The sequence below is a fragment of the Panthera tigris genome, chromosome B4 (genome assembly GCF_018350195.1).
Source record: "Panthera tigris isolate Pti1 chromosome B4, P.tigris_Pti1_mat1.1, whole genome shotgun sequence".
Lineage (NCBI taxonomy): Eukaryota > Metazoa > Chordata > Mammalia > Carnivora > Felidae > Panthera > Panthera tigris.
The window spans coordinates 88,945,366-88,967,159 of record NC_056666.1 but is presented as its reverse complement, the minus strand read 5'-3'; the positions used below and the strand labels follow the sequence as shown (position 1 = coordinate 88,967,159).

General features: G+C 37.6%; 1 protein-coding gene and 1 long non-coding RNA gene across 4 annotated transcripts in view; one reads left to right on the top strand and one right to left on the bottom strand.

Annotated features, from left to right (window-relative positions):
* Nucleotides 1–21,794, bottom strand: part of TBK1 (TANK binding kinase 1) — a 50,023-nt gene that overhangs the window by 10,785 nt on the left and 17,444 nt on the right. For both annotated transcript variants that reach the window (XM_042992679.1, XM_007082214.3), the window contains exons 6-12: nucleotides 17,246–17,406; nucleotides 14,459–14,569; nucleotides 9,299–9,478; nucleotides 6,865–7,061; nucleotides 6,051–6,109; nucleotides 5,098–5,189; nucleotides 549–650 (exon numbers count right to left, since the gene is read on the bottom strand). In XM_042992679.1, coding sequence (XP_042848613.1) covers nucleotides 549–650; nucleotides 5,098–5,189; nucleotides 6,051–6,109; nucleotides 6,865–7,061; nucleotides 9,299–9,478; nucleotides 14,459–14,569; nucleotides 17,246–17,406 — 902 coding nt within the window. The remainder of the gene's footprint in view (nucleotides 1–548; nucleotides 651–5,097; nucleotides 5,190–6,050; nucleotides 6,110–6,864; nucleotides 7,062–9,298; nucleotides 9,479–14,458; nucleotides 14,570–17,245; nucleotides 17,407–21,794) is intronic.
* Nucleotides 8–21,357, top strand: LOC122240386. Of its 2 annotated transcripts, none has more exons than XR_006220035.1 (3): nucleotides 8–494; nucleotides 9,346–9,457; nucleotides 20,954–21,357. It is a non-coding gene; the product is annotated as an uncharacterized LOC122240386 (long non-coding RNA). The 2 variants fall into 2 exon arrangements; XR_006220037.1 differs by lacking the exon at nucleotides 20,954–21,357 and adding an exon at nucleotides 17,229–17,316.

Here is a 21,794-nt window from a genome sequence, read left to right as displayed (position 1 = left end):
AAAGACAACTTCATTTCCAACAGTCTTACGCCATGATAATGGTCAAACTACTAGATTACAGATTGGAGGTCATACTGAATTCAATTATTATATTTTCTCTGCAGTACAAATAATACAGCCTAAAAAGAGAGAAGTCTAAAATATTGTTTCAAAACAGTCTCAGGGATAAGATTAATAAGTAAGAGTAAACTAAAAGTAATCCCCAAATTCTACAACTACTAAAATACAGTTCTAGAACACCTCTTCCCACTTCCTTTGTTGACTGTAGGTTCTATATCTTCCTATTCAGAGTGTCTGCTTTGCAAAATTAAAAACTGAGACGTTTCTGTCAGATTACCTCTTCCTTTGTAAGGGGAAGGAGAAATGCCGCCAAATGTTCACTTCGTACTGAGACAACTAAATAATTTTGGCTTTGTGAGGAAGTAACTCAATCGAAAGTGGGGGCTCGACTCAAACACTTGCATAGCATGTTCTACTACGCCAAGGATAACGACGTAAGTGAATGTTTAACATTTTCACCACTATTAGTAAGGAAGTAATCTACTTACACTTTCACAGTTTTTTCAATGTTTCTGATGCAGAAATCCAGTGTGATCACAACTTCTGTCTTTTTGTGAACAGTTTCATTATAATCATCTTTAACTAATTCTCTAAAAAATAATAATACCCTCATTAGTTTACCTAAGGAATGATTTGTTTCCTCTTGTCCATCACTAATTACACTGCTGTTACTACTCTTCAGACAAGTTTATTAACAGTCTTATATTATGAAAGCCAATTCATTTTTGTCTCCCTTGGCCTGAGTCTCACCAATTCACTTTTTATTACTGAAAGCATCTCTGTGACCCTTATACATATCTAGGGCACGGGCCATTAGTTACTACTTATTGGGTTAACAGTTTAGAAATCTAAGGCATTAAAATTATATTAAACAGTGTAAACTAAACTACAATCATACAAATAAGCCATATGTGTTATGCTTTATACCACCAGAATTAATTTTTACTGCTCATAAATTATGATCTCTGAAGAAGGAGGATGACATAATTAATAATAAAACTGGAGGGCTTTTGGTCTACACTAAGGGTCAACAAACTAAGGCCTGATGTTTGCTTTTGCTAAGAATGATACTTATATTTTTAAAGGCTGTAAAAATAAATAAATAAATAAATAAATAAATAAATAAATAAATAAATAAGAGACCTTATATGGCCCACAAAGTCTAAAATATTTACTAACTGGCAATCCCTATCAAAATACCACCAAGCATTCTTCACAGACCTGGAACAATCCTAAAATTTGTATGGAAACAGAAAAGACCCCGTATAGCCAAAGCAATCTTGAGAAAGAAAATCAAAGCTGGAGGCATCACAATTCTGGACTTCAAGCTGTAACCATCAAGACAGTATGGTACTGGCACAAAAACAGACACACAGATCAATGCAACAGAATAGAGAACCCAGAAATAGACCCACAAACGTATGGCCGGCTAATCTTTGACAAAGCAGGAAAGAATATCCAGTGGAAAGAAGTCTCTTCAGCAAATGGTGCTGGGAAAACTGGGCAGCGACATGCAGAAGAATGAACCTGGGACACTTTCTTACACCATACACAAAAATAAACTCAAAATGGATGAAAGACCTCAATGTAAGGCAGGAAACAATCAAAATCCGAGAGGACAAAACAGGCAACAACCTCTTTGACCTCAACCACAGCAACTTCTTACTTGACATGTCACTCAGAGGCAAGGGAAACAAAAGTGAAAATGAACTATTGGGACCTCATCAAGATAAGACGCTTCTGCACAAAGAAACAATCAGCAAAACTAAAAGGCAACTGACGGAACGGGAGAAGATATTTGCAAACGACATATCAGATAAAGGGTTAGTATCCAAAATCTATAAAGAACTTATCAAACTCAACACCCAAAAACAAATAATCCAGTGAAGAAATGGGCCAAAGACATGAATAGACACTTTTCTAAAGAAGACATCCAGATGTCCAACCGACACATGAAAAAATGCTCAACATCACTCATCATCAGGGAAATACAAATCAAAACCACAATGAGATACCACCTCACGCCTGTCAGAATGGCTAAAATTAACGACTCAGGCAACACGACTATTGGTGAGGATGCATAGAAAGATGATCTCTTTTGCATTGTTGGTGGGACCACAAACTGGTGCAGCCACTCTGGAAAACAGTATGGAGGTTCTTCAAACAATTAAAAATAGAACTACCCTCTTACCCAGCAATTGCACTACAGTACAGAAAGAGCCCAAATGTCCATCAATAGATGAACGGATAAAAGAGATATGGTATATATATATACAACGGAGTACTACTCAGCAATCAAAAGAATGAAATCTTGTCATTTGCAACAATGTGGATGGAACTAGAGTGTATTATGCTAAGCAAAATAAGTCAGAGAAAGATAAATATCTTATGATTTCACTCATATGAGGAATTTAACATACAAAACAGATGAACATAAGGGAAGGGAAGCAAAAATAACGTAAAAACAGAGAGGAAGATAAACCATAAGAGACTCCTAAATACAGAGAACAAGTTGAAGGTTGGTGGTGGGGTGTTGGGTGGGAGGAAGTGCTGAGGGGGTACTGGGCATTAAGGAGGACTCTGGGATGAGCACTAGGTGTTACTAAGTGATTAATCACTAAATTCTATTCCTAAAAAAATATATTTTGATTAAAAAAAATTAACAACAAAGGAGTATGAGAGACAGGAGCTCAAGTTCATAGACCACCAGAGGCTTTCTTTGGTCACTCTCTGTCTCTTTGGATCCTTTTAATTTTGGTTAATTAGCAGGGCAAATATCCCCCATACTTAGCGGCAGAGAGCTGTATTTCTAATACAAAACTGTTGTGTTTGAAACATGGAACAGACACAGATTTCAAATAAAGTCCTTTATTGGTGGAAAAAAAAAAAAAAAGGAAAAAAAAATTACTAACTGAAAAAGCTTGCCAGCAGTGGTCTACATTAAAAACCATTTTCAGGGTGCCTGGGTGGCTCAGTCAGTTAAGCATCCAGCTTCGGCTCAGGTCATGCATGATCTCACAGCTTGTGGGTTTGAGCCCCACATCGGGCTCTGTGCTGACAGTTCAGAGCCTGGAACCTGCTTCGGATCCTGTGTCTCCCTCTCTCTGTCTGCCCCGCCCCTGCTCTCTCTCTCTCTCTCAAAAAATAAACATTAATTTTTTTTTTTAATTTTTTTTTAACGTTTATTTATTTTTGAGACAGAGAGAGACAGAGCATGAACGGGGGAGGGGCAGAGAGAGAGGGAGACACAGAATCGGAAGCAGGCTCCAGGCTCTGAGCCATCAGCCCAGAGCCCGACGTGGGGCTCGAACTCACGGACCGTGAGATTGTGACCTGAGCTGAAGTCGGACGCTCAACCGACTGAGCCACCCAGGCACCCCCAAAAATTTTTTTTAAATAAAAAAATTAAAAAAAAAACCCATTTTCAAAAAAAACCCCAAACCAAAAACCAAAGCAAAACAAAAAACTATTTTCTCATGACTTATTAAACCAAAAGTTAATAGGTAAAAGGAATAAAAGCTTCACGGAGCAGTGACTGTGGTACATAACAAGAACAAGAGAACACAAGAGCTGTTAGTTACAATGCCACAAAAGTAAATGGAGTCAACACTCAGATTTTTCCAGAAATTATTTAGTAAAAACAAAAAGCCTTCTTAATGGAAAGAGAAAAGCATAGGCTTATAAGCTGGATATGTGAACACCTAAAAAAAAACCATAAATTTATGAGTTTAACAAAAAAAAGTGTCATTCTTTTTTCTTCTTAAAGCACCAGCAGAATGAGAATGATGACATGCTTTCGTAAGAAGGGAAGGATAGGCGTGAGGGAGGTACGTATAAACTGTCACAAGCAGTAGGCCAAAGAGCATTATGATCCCAGGGAACACGAGGCCATTGCTGTGTGTGTATAAAATTCAAAAGCCTTAAATGATGGTGTACAGAAACTAGAGGCATGATGTTCAAGAGAGACCATTTATTCTCTACTTCTATCAGATGGAAAGAACATCTACAAATCATGAAAAGTAAAAAAAAAAAAAAAAAAGGGGGGGGTGCAAATCATATTCATCCACAAAATATTTCTTAGGGTCACTTTCAGGAAAGATAATACTTAATTAATCAATATTCTGACCCAGAGTAACTATATTAACATGATTTACTTAAAAAACAAACAAACAAACAAACAAAAAAAAAAACAGCTCTTATTGCTTGTCAAGGTGAGTGTGTACTCCACTGTATAATTTATTATACATTTATATGAAGTGTCTCGAATAGGCAAATCTATATAGACAGAAAGCATATGAGAGGTTGCCTGGGGCTAGAATTCTAGAACAAGTCCAGACTATCGTGGATTACAACAATGCCAAAGGCCACCCACCAAGAGAGTGAAATGACAGCTGAGTCAAGTCCTTGGAAAAAGAATTCATTTACCATCACCCTGTACTACAGTGTGGCATAAGTTTTAAAATTCAGATACTATTTGTCCTATGTATCTTACAAGTTGCTGCAGGAATCGAATAAAAAAATAGTTGCTAAATGTTTTGTACACCAAATGTGAAACAAATGTATTATAATATTACAGAAGGGGTGCCTGGCTGGCTCAGTAGGTGGAGCATGTGACTTTGGATCTTGCGGTAGTGAGTTCGAGCCCTACACTGGGTGTAGAGATGACTTAATAAAATCTTTAGGAATGAGCCTGGGTGGCTCAGTCAGTTGAGCATGTGACTCTTGATTGCACCTCAGGTCATGGTCTCACAGTTAGTGGGATCGAGCCCTGTGCTGGGCTCTGCACAGAACATGGAGCCAGGTTGGGATTCTCTCTCTCCCTTTCTCTCTCTCCCTCTGCCCCCTCTCCTGCTCCCATTCTGTCTCTCTCTTTCTCTCAAAAAAATAAAATTAAAAAAGGAAAGATAAAATCTTTAAAAACCAAACCAAACCAAACAATAAAAAACCCCAAGCACTTGATGCTTCTTAGTCTGAAGAGGTAAAGTATCAATGATGGAGTGGTTACCACTCATTTTCAAATTTCAGTCTATTACTTACATCAACCATCGTATCCCCTTTCGCATTAATTCCTGATAAAGCAGCAAGGTATTGGCAATTTTACAAGCATAACATACAACTCCTGTTATTGCCTAATAAAGAAACACAAATGTCAGTATTTGGTGCAAATTGTGGCACAGGATAAGAAAAACTTTTACAGAAAAATTTTCAAGCTTATATATTTTTATCAGGTTAATTTAAAAACACAAACTACCAATTTCTAAAAGCTAAGGACAGATACAATAAATATTTCAGCCTTAACATGATAATGTTAAACATGTTCTGTCTCAATAGAGAAAATTTTCTTAGGAATTTAACAAAAGATATAAAGAAGAAAAGAGGGGTGCCCAGGTGGCTCAGTCAGTTAAGCATCTGACTTCGGCTTGGGACATGGTCTCTCATGGTCTGTGGGTTTGAGCCCTGCATTGAGCTCTGTGCTAACAGCTCTGAGCCTGGAGCCTGCTTTGGATTCTGGGTCCCCGCCTCTCTCTCTTTGCTCCTCCCCCACTCATGCTCTGTCTCACTCTGTCTCTAAAAATTAAATAAATGTTAAAAAAAAAAAAAATTAACAAAAAAGAACAAAATAATCTGCACTGGGTAACAATTTTTTTTTTTGAACATTATATTTTTGAGAGACAGACAGGGATAGAGCACGAGCCAAGGAGGAGCAGAGAGAATGGGAAACACAGAATCGAAGCAGGCTCAGGCTCCGAGCTGTCAGCACAGAGACCGACGCAGGGCTCAAACTCACAAACTATGAGATCATGACCTGAGCCTAAGTCGGACATTTAACCGACTGAGCCACCCAGGCGCCCCTGCAATGGATAACAACTTAAATGAATAATTTCCTAAATCGTATAGGCGTATGTAAAGATAATACATTTTATTGCTTCCATTGTTGATAAGATAATTTTAATTCAGATGTTTACATAGTAACTTAATTAAACACTAACCTTAGCCATGCTAGCATCCCCATCTAAATCGTAACGTGGATGTACTTTAGGAAGGGAAACTGAAATATGAAGTAAAAAAATTAAAATCAGAAATAAAGTATTTTGAATAAATTACTATAGCTTTTATATAGCAATCTCTAAATTAAACATTAACATCTACATTACCCCCAAATTAAACATTAGTAACAAAACTCTTTTATGTTCTTCCCTGGTTAAAAAAAAAAATCACTTGAAGCAAAAATGCTCATTCCTTAACAACTAAGAAATTACCCAAAATATTTCTAAGGAGTTTAGTTCTTTTCTTAGATATATTCCAATACAACACAAGCTCAATGCTTCTCTTTAAATCTAAATCAAATCCCAAAGATCCAAACAGAAAAGTAAAAATCTGGGTAATTTTTTTTTCACCAGTACAATTAATAATTTAAGATTCCAAAATGTAGATCTTATTTTTCATAGACTCCAAAGCCTGACAAAGTGTCCTATTCACAGTGGACACAATAAATATTGGCTCAAACTTGTGATACAAAAGGTTATTTTGAATGTTAGTAAAATACTAAAAGCAGAGAGCTACAGTAAAGTATACATGACAAACTACCATTTTATGACACAAAATATTTAAGGTCAAATTATGTTCCTATAAGGCTTTTCAATTTTATTACTAGTCTCATTCAACTTATTTACAAAATTTTTAAGTTTTTGAAAATTCTACATTACTGTCGTCATCAATCAACTTTATGAAGATGCCAACATTTTTACAGGTCATTTTTTTTTTTTAATGGCTATGAAGAACACTAGAAAAATTCCAACTTACTTTTCTCGTATATCAATCCTATGGTACTCAGAGGTTCCCGACTCACTACAAAGATGGGATTTTCCTCGGTAGTTTTAGGAAAATGCTGTGCCAGTCTTCCAGGTTCTATAACTAAACGTCGTCCTTCATATATAAGTTCTTGATTTGAAGAAATAATTTTGGTTTGTTTATATACCAGTTCATGAAATACAGTAGCACTGTGTGAGAAAAATGCAAAGGGACAACATTACTGGGATGGAGTAGGAAGTAAATCTGTGTGGGGGGGGGGGGAGGGAGGTACAACATTTCTTTCTAAGAGATACTTCAGATCATGGCAGGTCTATAGAAACACTGTTTTGTTGATGTGGATACTATAATGTCTATCAAACTGAAAATTGCACAGACCTGTCTATGCAGTAATCCATTCTAGAATACTTTTATGTCTGAACACCTATACTGAATATGTATAAGATACAGGATTCTTCATGTTGAATAATGGGGAGCCAACATAACACAGCACTTTAGAGCAAGGACTCTGGATCAGACTACGTGGGTTCAAATTCCAGTTATACTGACTTGCTGAAACACCTTAAGTTACTTAACACCTCTATGCTGTTTCCTCATCTATAAAACACAAGCGATAGTACCCACCTCACAGAGCTGCTGTGAGGATTAAATGACAAAGAACTCACAGTGGTATCTGTGACGTGACTATAAATATTTGTTGAATGAATTAATACAACCAGGTATTTTCAAAATGATGTTTTAGGGGGAAAAGTAGATTCTCCCTAAACAGATCTATGCAATCAAAGAGACATTTCAGTGGAAAGGCTGTGATCTGGCTCAGGCTTGGGTGGGCTTTTTAATGTTCACATATGTTCTTAAAATGAAATAGTTGCCAACACCTAACTCTGACACAGATTTATTCACGCTATTACATAACAAAATAAAGATGAATAATACACATTTAGTCTAATTTTATATTAATATTATTTTATTCATTATATTGTATTCTTTTATGCTTATATTAACAGTATATTATACATATTACATATTAGTACCTAAAATATTACTTTATCTAATTAATTTTATTCCTGAATACATTAATTGCCAGTAAAGGTTTTATAAGATATCAGAACTGCTATCTGACTCTTGTCAAAACAGACATTAAGGCACGCAGAATGGGTGTAATGTTTTTTCCCCTTCATTTTATTTTTATTTTTTTCAGCACAAAAGGTGTTTTTATTATAGCACAGGGACAGGACCCGAGGGCAGAAAGAGCTGCCCCCTTCATTTTAATTTTTTTTTTAACGTTTATTTATTTTTGAGACAGAGAGAGGCAGAGCATGAACAGGGGAGGGGCAGAGAGAGAGGGAGACACAGAATCTGAAACAGGCTCCAGGCAGGCTCTGAGCTGTCAGCACAGAGCCCGACGCGGGGCTTGAACTCACGGACCGTGAGATCATGACCTGAGCTGAAGTCGGACGCTTAACCGACCTAGCCACCCAGGCGCCCTGTGCCCGCCCCCTTCATTTTAAAGAACATTTGAGGTCACTGTAGACTGACATGCAGTTGTAAGAAATAATACACAGTGATACCATATACCCTTCACCCAGTGTCCCCCAATGTTAACATCCTGCATATGATATATTATTATACTATATGAATAGTGTATGTATCCTATCCAGGATATGGATACTGATATAATCCACCTATGATATTCAGATTTCCTTAGCTTTACATGTAAGTGTGAGTGTATTTAGTTAAATGCAGTTCTATCACATAGGTAGATTTTTTTTTTCTAATATAGGTACAATGTGTTTTTGTTTAGGTAAAACAAATGATTACTTCTCCAGCACCTAATAAGGGGTTTATGCCACATATGCAAATAATAACTATGCTAGCTATATTTAAGACTTATGCTTTAATGTTTTTTAAATGATAGGATAGTACTTGTAAATTTTTTTCTTTTTTTTTTTTTTTTTTTTGTAAGTCGGCTCTATGCCCAACATGGGGCTTGAACTCAGGGTCACATGGTCTACTGACTCAGCCAGGTGACCCTGACCATAATACTCTTAATAAAACCTAGCCCATTTATGGATTTGTGGATGTTATTTGTGGTTATGTGATTATGTAAGAGAGAAGGCACAGAAACAAAAATAGTCTTGTAAAAGTTGCAGTTTAAGAACAAGCTAATTTACCTGTATATTTTATAAAAGTAGAAAATTGATCTTTTTACTCCAAAAATAAGCAAAAAAGAATTTAGTAAACACTCAAACATAATTTCCCATCCAAGTACTAACCAGGCTCAAACATAATTTCCTAAGTGAGAAGTGGGTAGGTACTTTTAGAGAAGCTGAGACATCTTTTCCATTTCCTCTTCTAATTTAGGAAGATAATTACAAAACAAAACACAACATTATGATACAGGATGAAAACATAAAGAGGTACTTACGTATTGTAGCTATGAATATAAATCTTATGAGCTGTCATTTGTTGCAGTGAAAAAACATGAATTATCATCCGATGAAGTATATCACTAGTTTCTGCAAAAAACTGGTCAAAACCCCAACACTTTTCCTGATCTGCCTCAAGGATGTTTGCAAGAACAGGGGTAAGTAGAACTTGAAGGCCCCTAAAATAGTATTGAGAAAGTTACTTGAAGAGTGAATGTTACATTCTGTCCAGATACAAAATCATAATATTTACCAACAAATCAAAGGAATTGCTATTACTTAGATTAATTTAAGATTTAAAAAAATCTGCCAACTTTTCAGAATGTCAGGTAACCTTGGTTTAAAATTACCTGTCAATGCATCAGGAGTTATGGTATTTTTTGAAAAGTTTGTTTGTTTATTTAGAGAGAGAGAGAGAGAGAGAGAGAAAGAGAGAGAGAGAGAGAGAATATTCCAAGCAGGCTCTGTGCCACCAGCACAGAGCCTGATGTGGGACTCAAATTCACGAACTGCGAGATCATAACCGGAGCCGAAACCAAGAGTCTGACGTTTAACCAACTGAGCCACCCAGGTGCCCCTGGGGTTATGGTATTTTTATGTTAACTTATCTTTTATTGATTATTCTCTTTGATTCATCCCTTCCCAAGTTTTCTCATTTTCCAAACACAATCTATATATGTATATATACATGGCTATCCAGGTGAGATCAGTTGATTAGAACCAGGCAGTTATGAGGATAAGATAATGGTTTAATTTCAGGGTTTTTAGTGTCGTTTGGTTTTTTTTTTTTAAAGTTTATTTATTTTTGAGAGAGAGTGTGAGAGTGAGGGAGGGGCAGAGAGAGAGAGAGAGAGAGAGAGAGAGAGAGAGAGAATCCCAAGCAGGCTCTATGCTAACAGCACAGAGCCCGATGTGAGGCTTGAACTCCCGAACCATGAGATCATGACCTAAGCTGAAATCAAGAGTCAGATGCTTAACTGACTGAGCCATCCAGGGCCCCCCCCTCCACCTTTTTAAAAAAGAGTTTATTTATTTTGAGAGAAAGAGAGAGAGAATGGGGAGGAGCAGAGAGAGAGGGGAGGGGAGAGAGAATCTTAAGCAAGCTCTGTGCTCTGTGCATTTAGCAGGGCTTGAACACAATGAGCCGTGAGCATGACCTGAGCCGAAATCAAGAGTTAGATGCTTACCTGATTGAGCCACCTAGGCGCCCAAGGTCAGGCATCCCTTTAATGTCTATTTGTCCATCTACTTATCTAATCAATCTATCAATCTATTTATTTATTTATTTTTGAGAGAAAGTGCACGGGCCTGAGCTGGGAAGGGGCAGAGGGAGAAGGGGACAGAGGATCCAAAGTGGGGACTGTTTCCACAGCAGAGAGCCTGATGTGAGGCTCAAACTCAAGAACTACGAAATTCAGACGCTTAACTGACTGAGCCACCCAGGCACCTCTAATGTCCTTTTAATATGCTTCTCCAATATATAATTTTTTTAAGTTTACTTATTTTTGAGAGACAGAGAGCAAGCGGGGGGGGGGGGGGGGACACGCAGAGAAACAAGGAGAAAATCCCAAGCAAGTTCCTTGCTGTTAGTGCAGAGCCCGATTTGGGGCTCAATTTCCCAAACCATGGGATCACGACCTGAACCAAAATCAAGAATTGGAAGCTTAACCAACTGAGCCACCTAGGGTGTCCCTCAAATATATAATTTTTAATGCTGAATTTATATGCCTTTTGTAGTATACTGCTATTTTTTTTGAAGTATACTTCTTCAGTAAGTAAAATTAATGTAATTGTCTGACAATCAATTAGTGCCAATTCAACTAGAGATAATCTTTGACTAGTAGGCTTAGGTTGTTTTTTTAAGTTTTAAAAATGTTTTTATTTATTTTTGAGACAGAGAGAGACACAGCATGAGCAGGGGAGGGGCAGAGAGAGAGGGAGACACAGAATCTGAAGCAGGCTCCAGGCTCTGAGCTGTCAGCAGAGCCCGACGTGGGGCTCACATCCTGTGAGATCATGACCTGAGCTGAAGTCAGATGCTTAACCAACTGAGCCTCCCAGGCGCCCCTTGTAGGCTTAGATTAAAAAAAAAAAAAAAAAAAAATGGAAGGACTTTTTTTCTTTCTCATGCTTTCAATGAATTACACAATATATTCAAATAGACTCTCAATTATGGAATTTCAAATAGTTTTAAAAATATATTCTTGGGGCACCTGGGTGGCTCAGTCGGTTAAACATCAAACTTCAGCTCAGGTCATGATCTCATGGTTCATGGGTTCGAGCCCCGCATAGGGCTCTGTGCTGACAGCCTGGAGCCTGCTTCAGATTCTGTCTCCCTTTCTCTCTCGGCCTCTCCCCTACTTATGCTCTCTCTCAAAAATAAAAAATAAACATTAAAAAAAAGTAAAAAAAAATACATTCTTGACTATATAGCAGACACTGGAAAAAATCTTTGTTAAGAGTTTTTAAAGTAGGTAGTGGAGATCTTATTTTTTTTTTTTATTTTGGACAGAGAGAAAGAGAGTGCACATACAAGCGGGAGAAGGGGGCAGATGGCAGGGAGAGGAGTGGAGGGAGAGAGAATCTTAAGCAGGCTTCATGTTCAGCGTGGAGACTAACACACATGGCCTAGAGCCATGACCTGAGCCAAAATCAAGAGTCGAATGTTCAACCGACTGAGTTGCTCAGGTGCCCTAGTAGTGGATATTTTAAGTTTTGACTAACAGGTATCTATTCTCCCTCCTTTTGTAAGAGAATCCATACCTCTCCTCTACTATCTCCCTGTGCAGAGATGGGCATGACAGCCAGGTATGGTTATTATGGTTAGTTGGAGGTGAGCAGGTGATAGCATGCAGGTTAGTGAAGTGAGAATCAACCTAGAAGTCTTTGCTCAAACTATCAGGCAAGAAAGTCTGTCTTCCCACTGGGCTTTCAAAGCTTTGAGAGTGTGAGTCTGGGAATGGTAGCAGCCACCCTGCGGCTGACCTAAAGTAAAAACAAATCAGACAGAAGCAGACCTGAACAATTTGAAGAGACCAAGTCTTGATGACACAGTCTGAGTCCAAGGATTCAGCTGGGCTTTGAGTCACATATATATGTATACTTTTAATTACAAGGCCAATCTATATCCTTCTTTACTTAAACCAGCTGACTTAGGTTTTTCTCCCTTGTTATCAGTCTTGGCTAATACATATAAGAAGTGATGGTTATCTTTTTTTATAGTTGCTTTATTTTTGATAGTCGTTTTCACTGCTGATTTGTAGTACTTGAAGTCCTTACTATTAAAAAAACCCCGTAAGATTATATGATATGTTTTCTGTTACCTAAGCAATTTATATCAAAGAATTTATAATTCAGTATGCTCAAGACTAATTAGGCAGGTTAAGACCTGCTACCCTCCTGAAATATGTAATCTGTAGTTCAGATTGTCAAATTACTGATTCTAAGTTTCAGCAATTATTAAAAAGCCAGTGTTCCTGACGCCTTTACATTTTATGTTTTGCCTGAGATTCCAAAAATGAGTATTTTTTAAATCAAAAGTTAACACAAATCACTATGACAATATGCAATTTCTGTTCCCGAATGAAATGAATGTCTCTTCATAATGCTGGCTGCATGACCCAATTTTGTTTTGGAGACTTCTTTAAACAACACACAAAAATGAAACTGTCAGAATAGTTTTCAAAAATGATTTTAGAATTAGAACTCTTAGTTTAAATGAATTTCGCAGACATTGAAATATAAAATGATAGGTGATATTTTATTAGCTTATATAGATGATTTAAATAATAATATTCAATATTTAAAATATTAAATATTTAAATTCTTTCTTTTTTTTATATGTAGAAAATCATACAAAAAGCACCCACAAATTATAATAGGTAGTTAAGCCAGTAAATCATAACCTGTATTACTTGTGGATTATATAACTGCCATACTCAGGAAAAATGGAAGTTAATTCAATAATCAGAAATTCTATTCTTTCTTCTTTCTTTCTCACTCTCTCTCCTTCTTTCTGAGAGAAAGAGTGTGCATGCACGCATGAGCAGCAGAAGGGCAGAGAGGGAGAGACAGAATCCCAAGTAGGCCCCACACTGTCAGTGTGGAGCTTGATGTAAGGCTTGATCTTATGAACTATGAGATCATGACCTGAGCCAAAATCAAGAGATGGATGATTAATTGACTGAGCCACCCAGGAACCCCAGGAATCAGAAATTCTGAATATTGATGAGTGTTTTGGCTTTATTTCCAGAGTAAAATCTAAAATAATTTACTCTCTACTTCTAATTTCTTTCTCCTTAAATTTTTCTTTGTGATAACAGAATTCATGTCTGACAATAATAACGTTTCTGAGTTCTGGCTACTAAGTTAAAAAAGACCCATCTGAACATTTGGAATGCTGAAAAATGTAGTAGAAAACTATTAATTCTTACCTTTTCAATAATATGAGTACTTTTTAAAAATGAAGATAATACTAAATTTCTCGAGTGTTTGGGGCACCTGGGTGGCTCAGTAGGTTAAGTGTCCACTCTTGCTTCCAGCTCAGTCATGATCTCAGGGTCATGAGATCGAGCCTCACATCAGGCTCTGTATTGAGCACAGAGCCTGCTTAAGATCGATTCTCTCTCTCTCTCTCTGCCTCTGCCCCTCTCTGCCACTCACTCTCTCTCTCCAAAATAAAAAAATTAAACAAAACTAAATAAACTTCTTGAGGGTTTGTTTTTTAGAACTCTAGTTATTCCTATCTGTATCACCATTCCTATCTGTATCTAGTTATTCCTATCTGTATCATCTGTATCTGTATCACCATCCATCAATATGGATGATCAATATAAAAGATACAAAGGTCCCTAAGCTGGATTCCTACACTGGACAGAATTCTAAGACTAATGATTAGCAATCCTGAAAATGTATGCCTTCTGCCCTAACAGACCTCTGGCAAAATTACGCATATAGATCAGAATCCATCTTTACATTGCCACAAAGACTAAAATCACCTATCAAAGCACATCTAAAACATAGTAAAATCTTAAAAACAACAACAACATAGAAACAAAAAAACCCCAAACCAAACTACACTTAAGTATCTGTGACTTTACTCATTGAAGATCCCAAACACCAAAGTGCAAAAAAAGAAGAGCTGCATACACCACACTGACCGAGAAAGACTGCAAGAAATAGGCATGTCTCCACTCCAGTCGATTGGTCCATTTTCTGCTTTCTGTACTCCAGATATTGCACCAGAAGGCTTTCCAGTAATTATTTTATACCTTGGGAGGAATAGATGGAGAATAAATTAAGCAGTTCCTCATTGCAGAGCCTATCAATGGGCTTTGCAAAAATATTTCCTCAGTTGCACCTACAATTATCTACTAGACGAAACTTTGTGATTGATGTTCAGAGGATCCATAAAACAATCAAAATACTTTGAATCTGACTGACTGAAGTAGAATAGTGGTTGTACGATTATTTTATATATGCCATAATTAATTTTCATTGGGATCTCAGAGTGCCATATAACAGCAGCTTGATGTTCACAACAAAAATATTAATTTTTTCCATCTGAAAAAATCGAGCAAACACAAAAAAAGTTATGTTACAGAATATCTCTAGGCCATTAAAATCCTTTTACCCAAATTATCCACAGGCAGTCAACTGGACTGTGAAATCACTGCAGAATGAACAACAGCCTGATTTTTTTTTAAAGAAGACAAAACTATACACAGCATAGTATCAGAAAGATTCTTTGCATACTGAAAAAATATATACACATACAGGAATAGGTGTGTGTACCAAAATTAAAAGCCAAATTGAATTTGATCCTTGAGGCAGGTGATAAAAATAAAGATGACCGGAAGAAAGAGATGGATGGGGAAGCAAAAGAATACTATAAAAGATGCAGCAAGTCAATAAAAGCAGCCTCTTAGGTTTCAGCACTTTCCTAAACAAAACCTGAGAGTGAGGGAGAAATAAAAGTTCATGCCTTCTGGAATACTTTCATCCAGGTGAAAATGTGAAACCTAATATAGCTGTCTTTGATGAATTTATAGATATTATTTTGGGCATAATTTTTTGTTTGTTTAATGTCTACATAAATGTGCTCTGAGAAAAATCATTTTTTCTCTAAAAAGTACAACAAACCAGTAGTACCACTGATTTGGATCACTTGCCTCTTTCCTAAAGAGGCAGCTGGGGTTTCGGCCTTAACAGAGTTTTCACAGAAGAAGGAAATTAATAAAAATAAGGTACACTCACATGAGAAAGGTCTGACTGTGGAGGAGTAAGTAGAGATATGTGAGTTTCATGCAAGAAAAAAGAAATGAATAGAATGAAAACAGAATCCTTAAAGGAGTGCTTAACATTCTTAGAAAAGCTTTACTAATGTTGATAAGATCCATATAAAAGTACATTGACAACATGTAAATGAGACACTGAGGGGGCAACACAGCTATAATGTGAGGCAGATGCATCCTTTGATAGTAAAACAGGTGTTATTACTACTTCAAGCACCTCTCAATGTTCATTATCAGTGTTCCCCAAAACCAGAGTTTCTGTGCATATAAAGAAAGAAAACTCTTCTAATGATGTATCTGTGCACATGATGACAAAGTTATCAGGTATTTCTAGTTGCTGATGGGTCACATGTTTCCTTTATTAGGAAGCATCATGCTTTTATTTAATCCATTTTTAGGACAGCAAGAAATGCCTCAAAAGCTTTAAAATGTATGTACGACAATAAAAACATGGTAAACTATTAGGCGCAACTTATGTTCAATGAGAAAAACACAAATTTACTCTCAGCCTTCATTAATGAAGAGATTTTACAAAATGGACGCTGCTGCAAAAGCAGGCTCAAAATGATGTTACACCAAAATCATCACTATAGTAATGGATGTCTTCTTCCCATGAAGAGGTGCTCTGTCCTTGCTGAAAACAGGTAGATATCCAGGTTTTAGCAAAAGTCATTATATCAGCTGGTTTTACCTCCTGAAATCAACAAACAGAAAAATATGCTTCTCCCTCAATTTCCTGAGATGAGATTAAAGACTGTATTTTTACAGTTGTGATTATTTAAGTCGTGTTTGCTTACAAAAGGCCTGGTCAAATATAAAGGTCTGAGGGAAAAGGTAAGATTTAAAGAATGATTGGATACACTGGGCTGTCAGTGAGTTACTGTCCCCAAACATTCTCTAAACAACATTCATAACCTCATAAGTTTATGTGTGCGTGGATTGGCTGTTTCTCAGGACGCAAGGTCATTCGCTAATTTCTCTCACAATAAAAAGGTGTGTGGTCAGTGTACAGATGTTATATAATAAATTTCACATCTAGAATTCCATCTCTTTTCCTCCATTATTTGGTTTACAACAGTGATTTTACACACAGCAACTATTTTCTAATAATTATGGCAAAACATAAAGGTATAATGTACTAGTAAAATGCATTCAGTCTTTGGACTGAAACCACAACATTAGAAAAAAATTTAATAGTATATTAAATGTTATTTTTGAAATGGTAAAAGAAATCAGATCAGTTCAGGGTAAAAATTTTATTTCTTTTACATCTGGTAATGGTTCTGGTACTCCACAGAAGTACAATTTTTTTCAGTTACATAAAAGAAAATCCCTGATAAGTAGTACACAAAAAGAAATAAACATATATAACATTTCTGAAATATAATCCAGAAAGCAGTGTATTTTTAATGATGGGCCAAAGACTGGATGCCATTTACACTTTGTACGTAAGATATTTTAACACAATAAGAAAAATTATGCCTAAGCACTTTATAAGGCTGCACTCTTATTCAAAACCAAATAGCTTAAAATATCAGAAATGATGGCTAAATCAATTTTCATTAGCATATACCTCTAACATATGACAAAACAAAATAAAGCAAAAGTACACTTTAAAAATTATTTCTAATTTTAGATGGAGAAATCACTTACATCACTTCCTTATTCCTACGTGGCCCTTCAAATGGTCTGAACGGCAGTGATCCAGTAGCTGCATGGTAAAACGTTACCCCAATGCTCCAAAGATCAACTGTTGCTCCGTATTTCTTCTGATGATCTTTTCTTAGCACTGCTCTCTCATACATATCAGGATGCTTAAAAAAAAGGATGAAGGAACTAACTTGTGTTCTATGGTATTACACACAAATGGGTATTTAATAATGCCTACAAAGTCCTTCATATTTCCCTAATAATTTCACTTTCCCAACCTGAAAAGACTACTTCATGTCGTCTTTTCCCTCCTCAAACCTCCAACACCACCCTCTTTTGACTCTCAATTTCAATGACCTCACTTTGTCTTTCAATGAGGAAATGTAAGCAAAAGAGATCAATTCTCCCTTATGCTTTTTACCAAACACCAACCTTCTTGAATGTGTCTAGACTCTAGGCCTACTTTCCAGTTATGATGGAACTAGTCCTATCAAGGGCTAACTTTTCCATCTGTGCTACGGAACCCATACTACTAATGTCTCGCCAATTCCAGAAATCAATTCCTGCAATTACCCTTTTTATTTTATGCATCAATTTCCTCCTACTGGATCAGTCCTTTTAGCTTACATACATGCTTTAAGATCTCCTATTTTTTAAAAACCTAAATTGACCTCACGACCCTTTCTAGCTATGACCCAATTCTCTTTCCCACGATAGCAAAACTTCTCAAAGTAGCTGTCCACACTTATAACTACCTTATTTCTTCATCTCCCAAGGAGGCCTATGGTATTAATTACCCATATACTTTAACTCCCAAAACTATTTCCTGCCCTGAGCTCCAGATTCACATATTCTACTGTTTTCCTGAATGTCTAAAAAGTAGCTCAAACTCAGGGTGCCTGGGTGGCTCAGTGTGTTGAGTGTCTGATGTCAGCTCAGGTCATGATCTTTCAGATTGTGAGTTCGAGCCCTTCCATCGGGCTCGCTGCTATCAGTACAGAGCCTGCTTTCCATCCTCTGTCTCCCTCTCTCTCTCTACCCCTCCCCCACTCACGCTCTGTGTCTCAAAAGTAAATGAACATTAAAAAAAAAGTAGCTCAAACTTCACATGTCCAAAATAGACTCTTCTTGGTCTTGCTCTCAAACCGGTTTCTTACTAATCTTTATCCCCTAAGTAAGCTGTACCACCATGTATCCAGTTACTTATTCCCCAAACCTATCAGGTGGCCTTGACTCCTTTTTTCTCATCTCTTAAATGCAATCCATCAGAGCAAGTCATAAGGACTCCAAGATAAAAATTAAATTTTTTAGAATTATTTCAGAGGACTAGTCTGACTGGGTTGATTGGGGATCTAGTAGGCCAGACAAGTAACTAATATGATGTTAAACACATGACTTTAAGTCCAGAAGATGCTACACTACAGATGTATGGAGTACAGATAAATTCTTTTTAATTAAAAAAATTTTTTCTTTAATGTTTATTTTTGAGAGACAGAGAAAGACAGCGTGAGTGGGGGAGGGGCAGAGAGACAGGGAGACAGAAAAACGGAAGCAGACTCCAGGTTCTGAGCTGTCAGCACAGAGCCCATTGTGGGGCTCAAACCCACAAGCCCTGAGATCATGACCTGAGTCGGATGCTCAACTGACTGAGCCACCCAGGCGTCACCCACACCCCCCACCCCCCCCGGCAATTTTTTTTAATGTTTGTTTATTTATGTTAATTTTTTAAATGTTTATTTTTGAGAGTGAGAAAGAGACACAGTGCAAGTGGAGGAGGGGCAGAGAGAGAGGGAGACAGAATCCAAAGCAGGCTCCAGGCTCCAGACCATCAGCACAGAGCTTGAACCCATGAACCGGGAGATCATGACCTGAGCCGAAGTCAGACACCAAACCAACTGAGCCACCCAGTCGCCCCTATGTTTACTTGTTTTTGAGAAAGAGAGAGAGAGAGAGAGTGTGTGAGCACGGGAGGGGCAGAGAGAGAGGGAGACACAGAGTCCAAAGCAGGCTCCAGGCTGTGAGCTGTCAGCACAGAGCCCAACGCAGGGCTCAAAGCCACAAACCTCAAGATCATGACCTCAGCTGAAGTCAGACGCTTAAACGACTGAGCCACCCAGGAACCCCTGGAGTACAATAAATCTTATATGACATGGCTTAGCAGCTTACAGGTCTAGACAGAGATTCTGACGGACATTTAGTTCTGCAGAATACCACCAGAAGTCATACTTGCTTAGCCTCCTGACATCTGCCTTCACAGAAGTTACGCACCGAAACTTTAAAATTCTTGGAAGATAAAGCTACAAGAGTGTACTCAGGACCAAAGCAGAGTCATCATCCAAATAAAAACAAATGCTTTACGACATTGTGGCATGTGGCTGTGGCCTAAGAGACTGGGAATGAATGCAGGTAACAAACACTATGGGGAGGGTGCTTCTAAATGATGTGGTCTGTGAATATGACTCCAAAGGGTCATCATCCCTGGATTTTCTGTGTGTATAGCAGGGTGGGAGGTGGGGATGGGGGAATCACTCTTTTGGGAAATACATTTTAACGAGAAATCAAGAGGTAATTAGCATGAGAGGTTTGAAGTGAGTGTCTAAACAGATGTCTACCAGATATATGGGGTCTCAGTGGTTTTGCTGGTTCTGTGGCACAGCATATAAACTACTATCCAAAGAAGCACCAGCCAGACCTTTGACACAGTAGCTGGTACTCAGTGTTTAAATGGTGATGTGAACAGACCAAGAGCACCTGTGTATGCCTGATATCCCCTACCACACGAGGGTGCCAAGCTGGGAAGACAAGATACAGTGTTTCTAGAAGGAGACAGGGAAATTTCCACAAAAGGTGCAATAAATAATTCTCCCACAGAGTGACTAATACTGGCTTAATATACGCTGGTTACACATGATCTCTGCTCATTGGCTCTCTCCTGAATGTGCTACTTGTGTTTGTGTAGGGCTTCATATTGTTGGGCCTGGGCCTCCACATCTGGAATAGGAACATGAGAAGAAAGCTACTGTAAAGCTCTCAGGTTACATTATTAAGATATCCATAACAGGGGCGTCTGGGTGGCTCAGTCGGTTAAGCATCCGACTCTTGATTTTGGCTCAGGCCATGATCTCACGGTTTGTGGGATCATGCCCCACGTCGAGCTCTGTGCTGACAGCATGGAGCCTGCTTGGGATTCTCTCTCTGCCCCTCCCCAGCTTGTGTGCATGTACTCTCTCTCAAAATAAATAAATAAATATTTTTTTAAAAAAGAAAAAAAAAAGATATCCATCATATTGAAAATGGTGGAAGAAAGAATGTTGAAATTTTCTTTGGACTTTTACAAACAAAGGGGAGAAGATTTAACATCTGGTCTAGGAATTCCGAAATGAGAAAAATTTTTCATTTAAATATAAATACTTCTAGATTGCTGAGCTTCAGGCTATTATTTATCTCTTTTTATAACTTCTGGTATGCTGTATACGAAAATAGGGCTGGGCATAATCTGAAATAGGAAATAGATTAGAGTAAAATTTCAGCCTAGAGTACAGCATGAACTTGGGAGTTAATTTAATGTTTTGTTTTTTTCCATTTTAAAAGTCTGTTAAGAGGCAAAAGTTAAACAATGATCCTAGGATATGTGAAACATTAATAGTTGATAGTGGGCGATCAGCTTCATGAAGGCTGGTGTGTAATGGCTGTTTGTTTTGCTCATCACAGTTACTGGGAAGGGCTACCGGTATTTAGTGGGCAGAGACTAGACGGGAAAGACATCCTGCTGACTAGGGAACAGTTCTGAAAACTAAGCTTCTGATATCCAGCATGACTTCTGAATATTCTGCCAGACATTTGTGGAGGTGGTAAGTCTATTACTCCATCTTATAAATAAATGTAAAATATTTTTGTACACAAAGTATTTTTGTAGCTACAAGAATGTACCTTTATGTAAATCTGTTTTGTTTAGTTACAAAATACTAAGAATTATTCACTGGTTTGGAAAATCCTGTCAGTGACACCACCACTTGTGATGTGGGACTCATTAACAGAACATACAAGTTATCACTGCACTTGCGCTGGAAATGGTAATACGTGCAAGTGTAAGCATTGGATTATTTAATTTGTCAGTAAAGTTATTCCTAGACTTTTATGTATTAAATATCTCTGATATTTATTATAAATATTTTCTTTTATATTATTATCGAGGTGATATGCCATTCTCTTAATTAGGCACACGAGTTGATTATATCTAAGAATTTCATTTCAAGACACTGAAGGGAACACTGTAAAACATTTACTACAAAAAGGAAGTGACTGGGGCGCCTGGATGGCTCGGGTGGTTGAGTGTGTCTGACTCTTGATTCTGGCTCAGGTCATGATCCCAGTGTTGTGGGACTGAGCTCTGCGTTGGGCTCCAAGCTAAACATGGAGCCTGCTTAACATTCATTCTTCTCTCTCTCTCCCCCTCTCCTTTCTTCCCTGTCTCTGCCCCTCTCCCCTGCTGGTGTGTGTGCTCGCTCTCTTAAGAGAGAGAGAGAGAGAGAGAGAGAGAGAGAGAGAGAGA